General features: G+C 41.4%; 1 protein-coding gene across 23 annotated transcripts in view; it reads left to right on the top strand.

Moving 5' to 3' along the window:
- The window catches only part of LRRFIP2 (LRR binding FLII interacting protein 2), a 106,875-nt gene that overhangs the window by 51,135 nt on the left and 39,316 nt on the right, over positions 1 to 16,424 (top strand). For 13 of the 23 annotated variants that reach the window (XM_058729358.1, XM_058729359.1, XM_058729357.1 and 10 more), the window contains 8 exons: positions 1,060 to 1,125; positions 2,676 to 2,750; positions 4,307 to 4,354; positions 4,436 to 4,480; positions 5,299 to 5,346; positions 5,812 to 5,868; positions 9,065 to 9,133; positions 11,348 to 11,437. The exons of 8 other annotated variants lie outside the window; for them this stretch is intronic. In XM_058729358.1, the coding sequence (XP_058585341.1) occupies positions 1,060 to 1,125; positions 2,676 to 2,750; positions 4,307 to 4,354; positions 4,436 to 4,480; positions 5,299 to 5,346; positions 5,812 to 5,868; positions 9,065 to 9,133; positions 11,348 to 11,437 (498 nt within the window). The remainder of the gene's footprint in view (positions 1 to 1,059; positions 1,126 to 2,675; positions 2,751 to 4,306; positions 4,355 to 4,435; positions 4,481 to 5,298; positions 5,347 to 5,811; positions 5,869 to 9,064; positions 9,134 to 11,347; positions 11,438 to 16,424) is intronic. 2 more of the 23 variants (XM_058729362.1, XM_058729371.1) reach the window with 1 other exon arrangement.

Raw genomic sequence — 16,424 nt, 5'->3', positions numbered from 1 at the left:
ACTAAACAGGAAACAGCCAGCAGTGGGAGATGATGCCTGAAACATCAGTTACGTTCGCTTCTATTTGCTTGATTTGGTTCGTTTTTTTATGTGTGTCATCTTAGCCAAGGAAGTTTAGTTATAGCATGTTTTCCTTGGGTTATGTCAGTAGATTGCCTGAGTTTCTAGATTGTATGGTCATCTCTTAAAATGTTCAGGGTAACGTATACATGGAAGGTTCTGCATATTCAAAAAAGGAAAGCGAGTGGACAGATTCAGGATCGAGCTCTGTGTGTGTGTCAGATGGTTGGCCTGGAGCAGACTAGTGATAGCCAGGACGCTTCTGCCCGCACCTCCTCATTTCACGTGAGCCGTGCATAGCTGTACTGGGTTTCTGGTCTCCCCATTGACCTGTGTAGTAGTATTTCTGTCCTTTATTCCCTCGTATACACTTGCTCTGCACACCTGGGAGAAGTTATGTATTGAGACGGTCTGTCTTCCTAGGACCTGCGTGTAAGGCCGTTGTCTGGTAATGCTCTTGCTACAAGGGACAATCCATTCCATGTTGGCTGTTTTCTTCCTGAGCAGCGCGTGCTGTGGGACGACTAACTTGGGTCAAGGGTGCATTCTTGGGCAAAGCAATGTCCTGTTCTTTCTCTCTTGTTTTGGTTGATCCCAAAGGATTGCCCTTTGGCTCTTAGCTGAGGACAACCTAGAAGGAGGTGGACCCTCTTGTCACCCATGTCTTTATGAAGAAGATAGAGGGACTCAAATAAAGGGTGGGGAGAACATCCCCACAGATCCCCTGCCTGGCTCTGAGTCGTAATTGCATCGTTTTCAGCTGGTTACACATGGAGCCGATGGCACGGGGAGGGGGGAGTGCAGATGCGTAGAGGTGCTGGAGATCTTAGCTAGTCAAGGGCAGTGAATCATTTACTAACAGCTGGGAAGTAGGTTGCATGGGGACTACTCTGTATCTCATGCATCTTTCTGTGTCTAATTTTAAAACAGATTTTGTGAAGGGATTGTTAAAACTTCACCATATGATCATTAAAGTTAACTTCCAATGTTTGTTTCCAGAATCATTCTTACAGTCACTCTTACGGAATGAAGAAGAGGTCTTCTGGTTCTCGTAAAGACCCACTGGTTAGTTGTGTTCTCTCTCATGTCCCACTATCTTGTGCTGCTGTAAAATTCACGGATTACTTTTAGGGAACTTGAGAATTATGATTGCAACTTCGGTGTGCCTTAGGCGTTATTGCAATCTGATACCATACTGAAACATTATTCAGAATCTTATTTAAAAGTAATTTTGTTTTCACTTACAGGATTTACTATCAAGTTAATACAAGAAGTTCCTTAACCACCTGTTTTCATTTATGAACTGTCTTTTGGCATATACTTCAAGAATACTCTTAGTGAGATTTTTATCCTTATTTTAGAAATTTGAATTGATTTCGTTGTGGTAGTATCGGCAATGCCAAACTCACAAATAGGTTTCATTCTGAGAGTTTGTAGGTTAAATTTTGGGAACGTGGAATGAGTTTTCCGGTAGAAACAATGAAGTTTGTGTTAGCAGAGTTCCCATGCTGTCTTGCAGAGAACTCTTTAACCTATAATGCCGTGAAGCCACAGAACCAACAACAGTGCTCCATTGCAGCCACTTCCAGCCACTTTGCTAGAAAAAGCGTGTCCAGAATGCCCGTTTGGGGTGTGAGGAACACCTCTTCCTGTTAGGCTGCCACAGTACTGGCAGGAAAATCAGTCCCAAGCTCCCCTGCTAACTAGTTCTGTGGACAGGGCTCTGATATTTGGTGGGGTGAGAGAGGGTCGGTGGGCTTTGGCGCAGAGGAGAGAGGAGAGAATGTGATGGAGAGGACATTTGTGAGAGGTGGGGGCTGAAGCATTGGGAGCTCTGGGGAGAGGTGAGTCCTGGTGCCTTGTTGAGGGCGTGGTACAGGGAGGCAAGGCCTGGAGTGGCAGGGGGGCGGTGGGAGGAGGGGTGCCCCCGACTGCAGGGAGATTCGGTCAGGGATTGCTTACATTTCTTCAACTTCTAGGAAAGAAGATGGCTGGATAAATTAGAAAGGGAATTTTGTAGATGATTTTCTCTTTGTCAAGCAACTGCAGTCTGTAAAATGGGTTATTTTGTGCAGTGTATTGAAAATGAACTTGCCATGGAGGTTTTAGGCCAAACCTCTTCAGTAAACACGTGCACTCCATCTTTGGTAACTTAATTTGATCAGTTCATTTTGACAAATAATGGGATTAGGAGAAGTTTGGAAAGAAAAAAGACTTTAGTATTTTCTGTGACATTGCCAAATGGAATTATAATTGGTAATTACTAAATGGTAATTATAAATGGCAGTTACTCAGTTGTCCTGGATTTTTCAAGGATGTCACTAAATGTGACATGAGAATAGATCACTTATCATTTCTGTTTCATTTTGACTGAGGGTTTATGCTCATGTTTTTAAAGTAAAAAAGTTAGTAGTGACTTGGTTTGAAAACAGTTAACCTTTAGTATTCGTCTTTTTTTGGAGACTTGAGATAATTATTATTGTAACTTTTACTTAATGCAATTCAGTGCTTTAAAGTCACTGTTTTGGAGGAGAGGGGTTTGGCAGTATTGGAGTCTGCCTTTGTGCATTGGCAACGTTTAACCTAAGAAAAGTGTTTAATTTTACTTTCTGCAGAGTGGCCTCTACTTTGACCAGAGAAACTATAGCAGTCTGAGACATAGCAAACCCACCTCTGCCTACTACACTCGGGTTTGTCTCAAGCTTTTTGGCTTCGTGTGTTTTATCATCCAACTTTAACACATTTCTAACCCTCGATTTTGCCTTTTGACTAGTTAGAACTAATCTGTGAACGGCTGTGTGTCCCCTGGTTTGTGGTAACTGTATTCATATAGTCTGTGTGAGTGTATCTTCACACACTGGGAACTATTGAATCACCGTTGTTGTAAGTGAGTACCATTTTCTTCCAATATTTTAAAGTGAAAAAACTTAACATATAAAAAAGTTCAAAGAATTGTATAGTGACCATCCATGTGCCTACTACTTAGAGTCTACAATCAATATTTTGCTCTGTTTCCTTTATCATATTATTGTCTGCCTGTCTGTCCATCCATTGATCCATCTTTTTACGGTGGGGGGAGGGATGTATTTCAGAATAACTTGTAGGCATCAGTACACATCATGGTGGATGTCTTTCTAATAAAAGCTTACATGTAAAGATTTAAACTGTAAACGGGATGAGAAGAATATAATTATTTGTTTAATGTTAGAACTCTTATTATTTTTTTTTGGCATTTGGCACATCAATAAATTTAAAAAACATTCAATACATGGTGCATAGTACATTTAAAATAATTCATTTGTCAAAGCCTGCGCACACAACTTACTCTTATTTGCCCTGTCTGATGGGCTTGGGAAAAGGAACTGAAATTATATTTTCAAATGATGTCAGAAAAAAGAAAGATTTAATTCCATTTGAGAGTGCTGTGCCTTGTCGGTGCTTTGGCTTTGTTGTGACCACTACAGTTTATCTGATTAAACGAAGGCACTTGGTCCATGGCTTGTTTTGAAAGACTGGCTTTCTCATCCATTTGGAAAACAGTGTTTATAGTGATGGCTTGGAGCTCATTTACCTGGTTCCTCAGCAGTCGGGCTAAGCCCATCAGGGGTCTGCTGTGAGACCACAGAATGTCCCAGGAACTACTGGCGACCTGCGTGTGGCCACCATCCTCCACAGACCCTGTGCCGTGACCCCCTTTCCTGGAGTGTTTTCTTGGGCTGCCACACTACCTCCTGACGTTACTGTTGAAAGCCCAGTAGGACTTAAACCCATTTATGGAAAACTATTCCAGGTGTTTTTGTTACCTATCCCTTAAGATGGGTACTCAAAGATTTTTTTTTAACGTTTATTCGTTTTTGAGAGGAGAGAGAGAGTGGGAGAGCAAGAGAGCACAAGCAGGGGCAGGGCAGAGAGAGAGGGAGACGCAGAATCCGAAGCAGGCTCCAGGCTCCGAGCCCAAAGTGCAGAGCCCGATGCGGGGCTCGAACTCGTGAACCGTGAGATCATGACCTGAGCCAGCCGAAGTCAGAGGCTCAACCAACTGAGTGAGCCACCCGGGCGCCCTCAAAAAGATTTCTAATGACTAATTTTTTTCCACTTGTGTGTTACTTAACTGCCTTAAGCACTCAGGAATTGCTAATAAATTATGCAGTATAGAATAAACGCGGCTTCTGCTTTCGTGTTGGAGAGACCAGTTCTTTTGTTTTGCTCAGTTACCTTGTTCCGTTTTGCTCTTGTTTCTTAACAGTCTTCTTCCCTGTGTAGTGACCCTCTGGCGACATCAAGGAGTAACAGGGTTAGTACTTTCTGAGAAGTGTGTTGCCTTCATCGCTACCAGTTGCTTTTCTTTGGGTGAGATCGTGCACTTTTTTCATAGGCCTCCTCCACCGCAGATTCTGGTCTGCTGAGAAGTACCAGTCTGGTTCGTATTGCTCTCTTCCAGTGCGTGTACTCCCGGGGGAGCCCCTGTCATGGCGCTGACTCTGGCTTGACGGCTTTCCTCCACAACAGTCAGGGACACATGGCTTTGATGCTGTGTGTCCTGCAGGATGTGCTGCCTGTGCTTAACGTGCAAAACTTTATGGTAGAAGAAAGGCCCCTGGTTTCCAGACACGGCTGGCTGTCGGCAGGCCCTTGCTTAGGATTGGTTCCTGTGGAGAAGGCCGACCTGCGCGGGCCCCACTTCCCTTGTGTCCTTTTGTGAGATGGCTGCCCGTGCACAGCGGCCATGTCTTTCTTTGGGACAGCTGTGGCCTCGGCCACATTAATACCAGGCTCTAATAAAGCAAGCTGACTAGAAAGCGGAAGCCATCGCTCTGTGTAACGTGCGACTTGTGAGCCGGTTGCTTTCGAGCTGCTGCTTGTTTGCTGGGGCCTGTTCTCGTACACCGGCACCTTAGGGCTCCGTAGTTTCGTTTCATTGTGCCGGTGGGCGAAATGCTTTCTGTCCCTCGCTTTCCTTTTCTGCTCGGAGAATAAATTCATAAGTGTTCCTTCTCCTAGCTTCGTAACACAATGATGGGGGGAAATACTGTAACTAAGGGTGCTATTTAAACGAAGCGTGAGCTTGAGGTTTTAATGGGATCGATGCGGGGCTTCACGCGTATCAGTGGGTGTTCTCACCTGAGATACCACTCTTTGACGCTCTTTTGGAACTGAGTACTGCAAAGACGTTGTGACATTTTCCAAACAACTTGGATGCTGAATAAATAGATAAATGTCATTTTCTCTGTTCTGTAGGTGTCATTGTATGACGGCGGATTATATAACCCTTATGGGTCTCGAACTGTAAGTCCAACCGGAGGGAGGTGGTGACGAGGGTGATGTGCAGGTGGGCACAGTTCCCTTACAAAGGAAAAGTCATTTCATCTGACCTGCAGTGGCTCTGTAAGCAGCGACCCATGAGCTAGCCAATTGTGACTCTCCCCCAAGCTGTGAGCAAGTGCCTGCCGGAAATCATGGCTCAAAGTCTGAAGGGAACGTAGGCAGAGGAACCTCTTTTCCTGCTCACTAGTCCCGCAGAAAGAGGATGAGAGCAGTGCTCCTCCGGGCATCCCCTTCCCCTTCTCAGCCTCCTGCCAAGCGATGCCGGGTCTGAGGGGTTGTGGGGGAGGCAGGGTTCCAGACAGGGAGTAGCCAGCACCTTCCGTCTGGGAGCCAGCAGCCACTTAGGGTCCAGGGTCCTTAATGCATTCCCAGCAGGAAAGGGAGCTGGCCATTACTGTAAAACCTTTCTTCTTGGAAACTTTATAGCCATCCGAATACAGTTCCTACTCCTCAAGAACGAGTTCGGCCCGAAGCAGTCCTGTGGTGAGCTGTCTGGTCTCTTTGCATGCTGTATAGACACTTGGGGTTGTTTAATTAACCTGTACTCACAGTTCAGAAGACTGAGGATGTGTGTTTCACTCTTGTGCGTGGATTATCATTGGCTGTCAGAGCACAAACTCAGGTGTACTAATTTGTCCTAATTGGTGGTTTCTGTATGAATGTGGCTTTGTACATAATTTCTTAAATGAGTCTGGAACCAATGCCATTAAAGTTTAAAAAATGTTGTACTGTCATTTATGTGAACTTCTTGTCTTGTTAGTGGTGATAATTCAAAAGATGGGTTGATCATCCTGAATTTCTCCCCTCCCTCTGTTTCTGCTTCCTGCGTTGAGCCATTTCACTTGCCTGCCAGCACTTCAGGGATCAGTGTTGTGAAAGGAGAAGGAGTAAAACAAGCCAGCTTCTAAAAATTGTTACATAAAAGACAAAACTGGGACAATTCTAATCACCTAATCTTTCTGGAATATTAAAACATTTTTTATTTTATTAAAAAAATTTTTTTTAATCTTTATTTATTTTTGAGAGAGACAGAGAGACAGAGAGACAGAGTCAGAGTGCAAGTCAGGGAGGAACAGAGAGAGGCAGACACAGAATCCAAAGCAGGCTCCAGGCTCCGAGCTGTCAGCACAGAGCCCGACACGGGGCTCGAACTCACAAACTGTGAGATCATGAAGTCGGACGCTTAACTGACTGAGCCACCCAGGCACCCCAAAACATTTTTTAAACATTTTTTAAAGTTATAAAAGTGGTATTAGCTTAAGGAAAGTCCAAATTAAAAATCCCTTGATGCTTTCCCCCATTTCTCTTCCCCCCAAATGCAGGCTCTGTCCTCGTATATCCTTTCAGAGATACGTTATGCATACATGAGTGTCCTTTATTTGACCAGTATGTATATGTATACAGATTGTGCCTCAGCTTGTTTTCTTTACTTAAAGTCTCTTTTTTGTATCCATACGTAAAGATTTATTCCATTCTTTTTTTGACATTTAAAATATTTTTTGGAAATGTTAATTTTTTAAGACAGAGAGTGAGAGTGCATCATGTGTGAGCACAAGCAGGGGAGGGGCAGAGAGAAGGAGAGAGAGAGAGAGAGAGAGAGAGAGAGAGAGAGAGAATCCTAAGCAGGCTCTGCGCTGTCAGTCCAGTGCAGGGCTCAGACTCACAAACTGTGAGATCATGACCTGAGCTGACATCAAGAGTTGCATGCCCACCCCGCTGAGCCACCCAGGCACCCTTGACATTTAAAAGATTTTTAAAAAGTAAACTATGTTCCTTTTTCTACTGAATGCTTTTTGGAGATAGTTTTGTTTTTTTTTTTTGTCAGCACTTTCTTTTTAATGGCAGTCTATTGTTTCATTAGTGCATGAATTGTACATTTCTTTTTGAGGATTTCTTGGATATATTTTATGTTTTGGTCCAGGTACTGCTTTTCTTTTTTGTTTTTAAATTGAAGTATAGTTGGCGTCCAGTGTTACATTACTTTCAGGTTTGCAACACAGTAATTGGACGAGGCTATCCATTCTGTGTTTGCCACAATGCATCTGTCACTGTTCAACACTGTTACAGTTCCATTGTCTGTATTCTCTATGCTGTAGCTTTTATCCTTGTGATTTAGTCATCACATAACTGGAAGTTTGTATTTCCCACTCCCCTACCCATGGACATTTAGGGTTGCCAAAGTTTTGTTACTAAACACTTGCATAGTGGACTTTCTTACACAAGTATATTTTTGTGTACATATGAGTAGATCTCATACCAGGTAAATTGCTAATCCTAACATGATAGGGGTCAAAGAGTATATACATTAAAATTATGATGTACGTTGCCATATTGCCCACCAAGAAGACCGTACTAATTTATTTTTCCAGTGGCAAAGGATGACTTTAAGAACTACCTTGTTATTCTTGACAATGTCAAAATCGGAGAAGTTACTTTTTTTAAAAAAATGTTTATTTTTGAGAGAGAGAAAGAGAACACGCAAGCACACGAGTAGGGGAGGGGCAGAGAGAAAGGGCGTCAGAGGATCCTAAGCAGGCTCTGTGCTGACAACAGAGAGCCCAGTGTGGGGCTTGAACTCACGAACCATGAGATCATGACCTGAGCCAAAGTCGGATGCTTAAGTGACTGAGCCACCCAGGCGTGCTGGAGAAATTACTAAAGCAGTTTCTTAACGTTCGATACAGATTGTTTTTGTGGAATGGAGTAAGTGGACTACATAGGTTTTCTTTTATATATGTGTTTGACTCTGTTCTCCTGCCATTTCCAAGTGGCACTTCTCAAGAATTCTGCTCCTTTACTTAACAAAAATGTGCACAGGAATGTTTAAGGAGATAAAGGCTTTTTGATAGAAGTGGGGAGTTTACTTTTACCTTACTCCATAATAAAATTCCACTTGGCAATTCTTGGGCCTGGTAGCATTTTTAATGTACCAATGTAATGACCCCTTGCCAACAAAATTACGGTAATGTATTTTCAGTCAAGCATAGAATCTTGTCCTTGTGTGCTAACTACATGCTATTTCATTTGGACGTTGGGTTCAGAGTTATTATCTTAGTGATGCCAGAATGGTTCCTCAGTGATGTCAGAATGGAGGTAGCCTTCACCTGTGGAAGAGGAGTCTTCTAGGGCTGGTGAAATAGGAAGAAAACTATAGGGTGATGTTAGAAATACCTCCACTCATTGCATAGGAATGAATAAAGGAAACTAAGCATCATCATTTCAGTGTCCTTGCTGGTAGGCAATTCTTTGACTTACATTATTTCCCCAGAAGATATTCGTATATTTTCTCTCCCAAACTGAAACGTCAAGTACGCTTACTGACCCCGGACGGGATCCCAAGGGGCCTGGGGGTTTAAAAAGCATGAAACCCTAGCGGCTTTTGGTTGGTCTGTTGATACCCCAGCCCCTCACTCCTGTCCTCTTTTCTTCTGGAACTTAAATGAAAGATAAAGTAGCCTTTTATTCTGTGTGCTCTTTGGAAGCATCTGTTGGTTTTTAGGGATAGTTTATTACACCTTGAAATCCCTTTTCTGTCTGATGGTGCATGATACACGGTGTCAATTAGATGCTCACGTATGGTATTTGCATGCTTCTCGAAACCTCACCTAACGTGCTTACGGTCAGGTGAGACCTGCAGTGAAATCGCCTCGTTTTCATTATCTGCTTTTACCGTCCATAGTTTACCGACGATGGCAGTGCAAGCGTCGGGTCTTCTGGTCGTGCCAGTCACGGGCGAAGGGACAGTGTGGTGAGCGTGGTTTGCATGCAGACACGTACAATGAGTTTTAAACTTGCACCAGTGTATGATCACGCGAAATCTATCGGGAAGTGAAATTTGCATTTGGCAAAATGAGCATTTTCCTCAGATTTCGCTTATATGAATAACTTGCCTTCAGAAATGTGTTCCCACGACTGCGTATTCTCTGGGGGCTGTGGAAACTTTCATTAGTAACTTGCCTGCTCACACCCCTAACGTGCTAGTCTTTGCGTATTTGAAAGTTTTTCACTTTCTGTACTTTGTTGCTATTTCATTCACATGCATTTATGTGCACAGTTCACCACAAACAAGTTTCTCAAGCAAAATTAATGCTCCGCTCTGTGTAAAACTCATAACTATGGATTACAAATCATGTTGCCATCAGTTGCTTTCTTTGCTGTGTATTTAAGATGTATTGTTTATTGTTTACATATCTTTTAAGACCTGTGAGCTTTTTAAGAGTTGTTGATGGCAAAACTTAAAAATTCTGGTCTTAGAATTCAACTAGCTTAATAATTGTAGAGGCAGCAAATAGCTGGGTTAGACTACAAATTAAATAATTTCAGATTATTCTTTTTGATGAAGCTGGAAGTTTTACAGAGAGCTGACGGCATTTTTGCGACATATAAGAATTGATTTGAAAGTTACATTGGTAAGGATGGGATGTCAGCTTAGAGCTAGAAAAAAGAACCATGTTTTGTGAAAGATTGTAATAGATGTGAGGTTTTCTTAGAGAAGAGGAACACCAAATGTTTGTGAGATTTCTTGCCAAGAATGCAGTGATCTAATGAAGGCAGTTGTGGTCCATTGGCGAGCCCGTTAGAGCTCATACTCATAGCTGAAGGAGAAAAAACAAGCCAGGCCACCTGAAAGCCCCTGGGAGAGCGATGGAGTTGAAAGGGCAGGGACTTTAAAGTCGCGATGCCTGACTTTGAGCCACTTCCACAACCTCTTAGTTGTGTTAATTGCAGTTTATTTGCAGTGGGGATGTTAGTGACTGTCTTTGTGGGAGGGCTTAATATGTGCATTAAATGAATTAGTATGTGGAAAATACCTACCGCAATTCGGAGACGGTAGAAACCGGTAAAATATTAGGTATGTGTAAATCTAAGTTGTATTACTATTAATGTGAATAAAAATACTGTTGCTTGACTGCAGTTGCCCTTAGCAAAACTTCACATTGTAAGCCTTTTTTGTCTCTGTGGATGGACTTCCAGATTCCATTCCTGGAAGGGAAGAGTTTTTAAGCAAGGCAATCAGACAGAGCTGAGGCAAGGAAAGCTGATGAGTGAGGTAAAAAATACTCCTTTATTAATTCAACAAATGTTTAGGGAGTAAAGTGCTGGCGGGCCAGACAGATCAGGTTTCTGACCTCCTAGAGCTTATGTCCTTGTGAAAGAAATAGAAGGTAAGTAAGCAGAGGAAGATGAAAAGAGAGTAAGTAACCCCGGGAACTGTGAAGAGAAAAGCAGGGACAGGACAGGGAACGTGAAGGGACGCGTGTGTGTGTGCAAGTCCCTTTGGACGGGGTGGTCAGAGAAGGCTTCCCCAAGGAAAGTGACCTTTGAGCTGAGACGTTCCTCCTCGTAACGGGAGGAACCAGCTGCCTGAAGAGCTGGGAGCAGAGCTTTGTAGGCCAGTGACAAAGTCTCAGGTGGGACAAGACGCAGTGTTTGGGGAACCCAGAAAGAGGCCAGTGTATTCTTTCATTATTTTGTCCCACGGTTCCTGGTCTTGAGGAATGTGAAAAGGAGGGAAGTGTAGAAATTGGGTAAAAGTGCAGGAGATCCCCTGCAAATAGTCCTGCATCGAGCATATAGGTGCTTAACAGAGTTGATGGCTGTAATGAACTGTAAATTGGAACTACGGTAGAGGTTTTAGGTAAATACCATTCTAGCGACCCTCCCAGTGAGGATGATGTATGTGTCACAGACCCTACCTTTGCTGCCCTCGGGCAGCGAGTGATCTCTGTAGTACCGAACTCTGGCGAAGGTGAGTAAGAGCGTGTTTCAGGGAGCTGTGATTTCGTTTAGGAACCTTTACCTTTCTTTTCTGCTTTTTTGAGGATGTTAATTGCATTCGTTTCCTCGTCTCATGATACGTTACCAAGCACCTAAAAAAGCTTTCCCCTCATATGCCAGTGTTCTTGCCTTTTCTGCTCCCTTTTCTTAACCTTGAAAGCCTCTCATTTTTTCTGATCGAAAGGTGTCTGCCGCCGAGTATTTTAGTCGCTCCAATCGTAGGGGGAGCGTGGTCTCTGAGGTGGATGACGTCATTGTCCCAGATGTGACCGGCGTGAGTGTATTGCATGCAGTGGTTGCGGTGTCTCAGTCTTGCGACTAACGGCTCACACATCAGCTGCTTGAAAGTCAGGAACTTAATTGTAGCATAAAATAGTTATTTGTTTTGGAATGTGTATATTGATATGCTCTGATTAAAAAAAAAACTTCTGTGAAAAATTTCCCCCACAGAACTTATCAGCAGTTTCCACGATTACCAGTAACTCGCCAATTTTACTTTATTGCCCCCTTTCCTTCCTTTTTTCCCCCTGAATTATTTAAAAACAAATCCATGTCATTTAGTTCAGTATGCATCTCTAATTGAGAATTTCTTTGTTGGTTTTTTTTTTTAACATTTATTTTTGAGAGAGAGAGAGAGAGAGTGGGGCAGGGGCAGAGAGGGAGAGAGAGAGAGAGAGAGAGAGAGAGAGAATCCCAAGCAGGCTCTACACGGTCAGGGCAGAATTCGATGAGGTGTTCGATCTCACAAACCGGGAGATCATGACCTGAGCCAAAGTCAAGAATTGGATGCTTAACCAACTGAGCCACCCAGGCACCCCTGAGAATTTCTTTTTCATATTCACTCTACTATTATCATACCTAATAAATAAATAATTCCTTGGGGTGCCTGGGTGGCTCAGTTGTCTGAGCGTTTGATTTTGGCTCAGGTCATGACCACATGGTTCATGAGTTCAGGCCTGGCATTGGGCTCACCGCTGCCCGTGCAGAGCCTGCTTTGGATCCTGTGTCCTCTTCTGGCTCTGCCCCTTCCCCGCTCACGTGTGCGCGGGCTCGCTCTCTGTCTCAAAAATAAATAAACATTAAAAAATAATAATTCCTTAAAACCATCTAATACCTAGCCCATATTTAGATATTCCTAATCAGTCTTAAAAGTCTTCTTTTTATTTTGGTGAATCTATATAGTACTAGGTAGACTTTGAAGGTTGAACAATAGAACATATTACTTAGCAAAGTATCACTAACATGTGGTTACTCAGAGGAATCTGAATAGACTTTAAACATTTGGACCATGGCATTGTTTTGAAGAAATGCTTAACCTTTGCTTTCACATTCATGGGGAACTGAATTTAGGAAAGATTGTCCAATAGAGATGCCTTGAAGCATTTGTCTTAAGGAAGGAACCCCAAACAGCATATACTCCCTGACGTATCTAACAACCTGATTTTCTCTTTGACACCTTCTCTCCCTTGCTGGGATTAGTGTTGTTTTGCACATAGACCGGTGCTGTTCTGATTTTCAAGCACTTTGAAGCAGATGAGAGGTAGTATTTCTAAACCAAAAAGTTAGTTTTTAAATGAAGAGATATTGATTTACATTTAGCATATTACTGATTGTATTTATTTGTATTTGATAAACCTTTATTTATTTTCAGAGAGAGGGAAAGGGAGAGGGGCAGAGAGAGAGGGAGAGAGAGAATCCCAAGCAGGCGAAGAGCCTGTCAGCAAGGAGTCCAACGTGGGTCTCGATCCCACTAACACAGGATCTCGACCTAAGCTGAAATCAAGAGTCAGATGTTTAACCGACTGAGCTACCCAGGCACCCCACTGATTGTATTTAAATAGCTGTTTCTGAATGACTTTAATCCTTATAGTCCTTAAGTATTCCAGATCGTTGGGCCTCAAACCTAGCCTTAGAGCAATCCTGTCTTGCCCTCTGTCAGATCAAGGAATCTCAGCATGCGGAGTTGGAAAGCTGGCTGCCAAAAGTCTTTGCTCTGAAATATTGCTCATTTTATTAATTTGCTTAACAACTTGTCCTTTTTTTGTGGATACAAACAATTTAATGTATATACCTTTTTTCCTTAAAAACTTGAATTCTGTTAGCCTCATATTTGTGATGGTGGTTTTGTCCTCCTTACATGTATTTCTTGGCAATTTATCTTAGTAACTACACAGAAGTGAAAAGCTTGATAGTTTAAGGAAAAAATCTCTTCCTGCTTCTACTAATTTAATATAACTCTTTTCTTTTCCCAGATAGTTATTTTGGTTTATTTACATATTTTAAAATGAAAGTTATACATATTTAACGTGTATAACATGATTTGATATAATAGCCTGTGTGTGTGTAACCATTATACATGGTTATAGCGCCCTCTTATTTTATAGCCTGTGAGCTAATGATTGTTATCTTTTTTTTCATTGTTGTTTAAGTACCTGTAATGATATCCTTAATTTTACCTCTTGATAAAACCTTAATGTGTTAACTAAAATTTAAATTAAAAAAAAAAAAGGCTTTACTCTGTAAAAAGACAAAAACCCTAAAATGCTTGCCATTCCTCTCTCTAGAGCAAAAATGTTCTCTAATATTATTTCTTGTAAAGGGGAACTATAATTCAGTTCATTGTGGATAAATGGGAAGTGGACTTGATATTGCCAAGATCCCTGCCTTTAAAAGGGAAGCTGGGAAATCTGCACTTTTATGTGAAATATTCTGATTTTAAAACGCTGACAGTGAATTCACAATTTTAAAAGACACTTTCTGGCTTCCCCACTGTGGATCAAATATATGTGTACAGTCTGCTCCATTTATAACTTCTGAGCTAGGAGTGCTTGAAAAGGGTGCCAGGCCCTGATTTGGCAAGACTCTTTACACAGTATTTGTGACTGCTCTAGCCAGTGGCCTTTTTCTTTTATCCTATCGGTTAGGCTGGGGAGAAGAATGTAAATGTGGTAACTTTAGTTTTACTGATTATTAATAATTAGTGCATTTCTGAGTGGAGTCCAAAGCCACTTTTGCTTTATGAGATTATTAAAATTAATTGCTCCCTTCCCTTCTGTAGTTGGGGAATCAAATCTTCAGTTTTCTGGGTTTTTTTTTTCTGTCAAACAGAATTTTTATTAGTGTTATCATATCATATATAAAATTAGAAGTTAATAAATGATTAGACTGATGATTACACTAAACAAATACTATAAATACTTTATTTGACTATAACTTTATAACATTAAAAAATAAGTAGTTTATTCAAATGCCTTGATATAAATACCTTTAACTTCTGATCATATATATTACTGATACATTTGACCAAATGGTTGCTGCACGCTGAAAATTGTACACATCAGACATGAATAGCTCAGTCCTTTTAAGAAAATAATTGTAACAAGGTACCAGTCTTTATTTCTAAACAACTTTTAAATGACAGCATCAAAATGTGTTTATAACTAAAATGCTCTGTTTCTATTCTATTCTAAAAAAATTCAGTTGTATTTTACCATTTTAGTCAGGTAAAATTATCTGTCAAACTAAGCAGCCTTATGTTTAAGTGGTTCAAAGGGCCTCTTAATCAGAGAATAAATATCAGAGAATAAATACCTTTCTTTAAGAAGAAACAAGGAGTTTCAAAGATTTGACAAGATGTGTATTCTAAAATATTTCTCATATGTGTTAATTTCAACAAATATTCAAGGAGTTCAGATTTAAAGAGAAGTAATGTACAATCTGTAATGTCAAGAGCAAAGCATTTTCAAGCATCCTGGCATAAATAGGGCAAAGGCTTTTATCGCTGAAATGTGGGAAAGATTATATTTAATTTTGTTTACTAGTTGATAATGGAAATTCTTCAAGAAAATGTTACTTAAAAATTTATTTATTTATTTATTTGAGGGGGGTGGGCAGAGAGAGAGGGACAGAGAATCCCAAGCAGGCTTGAATTCAGGAACCATGAGCTCATGACCTGAGTCGAAACCAAGAGTTGGTCACTTAACCCTTTGAGCCACCCAGGCGCCCCTAAGAAAATACTACCTTTGAACTTAAGCTTTCAAATTGGAATGTGAAGTTTGCCACCGTGTGCTCTCCTTTTCACATTAATACTAATGTGAAATATTGCAAGCTTGTTAGCTGACTTTCAAGTTCAAACGACCAAACCCCTTCCTTGATCGGAAAATTACCTATTTAATTATTTAAGAGTGCAATGACATAATGTTTACTTGAAATTTTTTGAGAAGAGTAGGCTACAATTAACATTAATGAGCAAGTCCTGAGCACCCTATTAAGGCGGAAAAAAGCTTTGCTTGCTGTTTTTTGTTTCTGTTTTTGGTATTTTAGTCTACTTTTTTATTAGCCACTTTTTTAACAATTGATTTAATATTTTTTCTATCTCTAATTTGTTTTACAGAATTGCAACCACATATGCAGCCTTTGCTTTCCGATTTCTCACTAATGTTACAAAGTTTTTATATTGTTGTGCATACACAACAATTTTTTATCAGCTCTAGTCACCATGATTTTGCATTAGATCCTCAGGCCTTATTCATCTTATAGCTGAAAGCTTGTAGCCTTTTGCTGTTTCCCTATTTTATACTTTAATATATTAAACATGATTAACTTTTATTCCATTTAAAAGCCTTTTCAGTACCTGGCAGACTCTGGGTCATCATCATGAACCTTGGCTTGTCATTGCGGGTACAGGTGTTCAGACCTCCTCGAGAGGGCACTGGGGCTTTTGCAAGACCAGGTTTCAAGTGGCTTTTTGTCTAACTGGGAGGTAGCACGTAGCAGAGCACAAGTCTGAGGAGTGAGAACTGGAGCCTCTGGCCAAGTCACTGCAGCTCAGGAACCTGGACTGCAGCGTCGCTGCTCTTGGCGTTTTTCGCTGCCTTGACAATCCCCGAGGTTTGGCGCGTGATCAGTTTGGGTTGCGACAGTGGGGATCTGTCAGAAGACAGTGGAAGCAAGAGAATCGACGTTGCCACGGGCTAGTTCGGTGATGCAGCCTCTGAAATGTAAGATCCTTGCAAGCCGACTGTTTAAAAAATGGGTGGGTTTGGCGGTCATTTTTGTGAGAGGGGACATGAGCCCGGGTTTTGGGTGGACCTAGAAGAGTGTTTCTGGATTTTGCTTGTTTTTCTCTAAGTCATTAGTAGAAGAGAGGTGGGAGATACTCTGAGGAAAATAAGGCAGTTTTATTCAGACACGGTATTTCTTTCACTCTGAAGAATAGCACTTTAAATGTGAGGCAGTGGCTTTAGCAGCATAAACGTGAT

This window comes from Neofelis nebulosa, chromosome 5, assembly GCF_028018385.1.
Source record: "Neofelis nebulosa isolate mNeoNeb1 chromosome 5, mNeoNeb1.pri, whole genome shotgun sequence".
Lineage (NCBI taxonomy): Eukaryota > Metazoa > Chordata > Mammalia > Carnivora > Felidae > Neofelis > Neofelis nebulosa.
The sequence above is the reverse complement of the archived record's forward strand: the minus strand, read 5'-3'. Positions and strand labels throughout refer to the sequence as shown.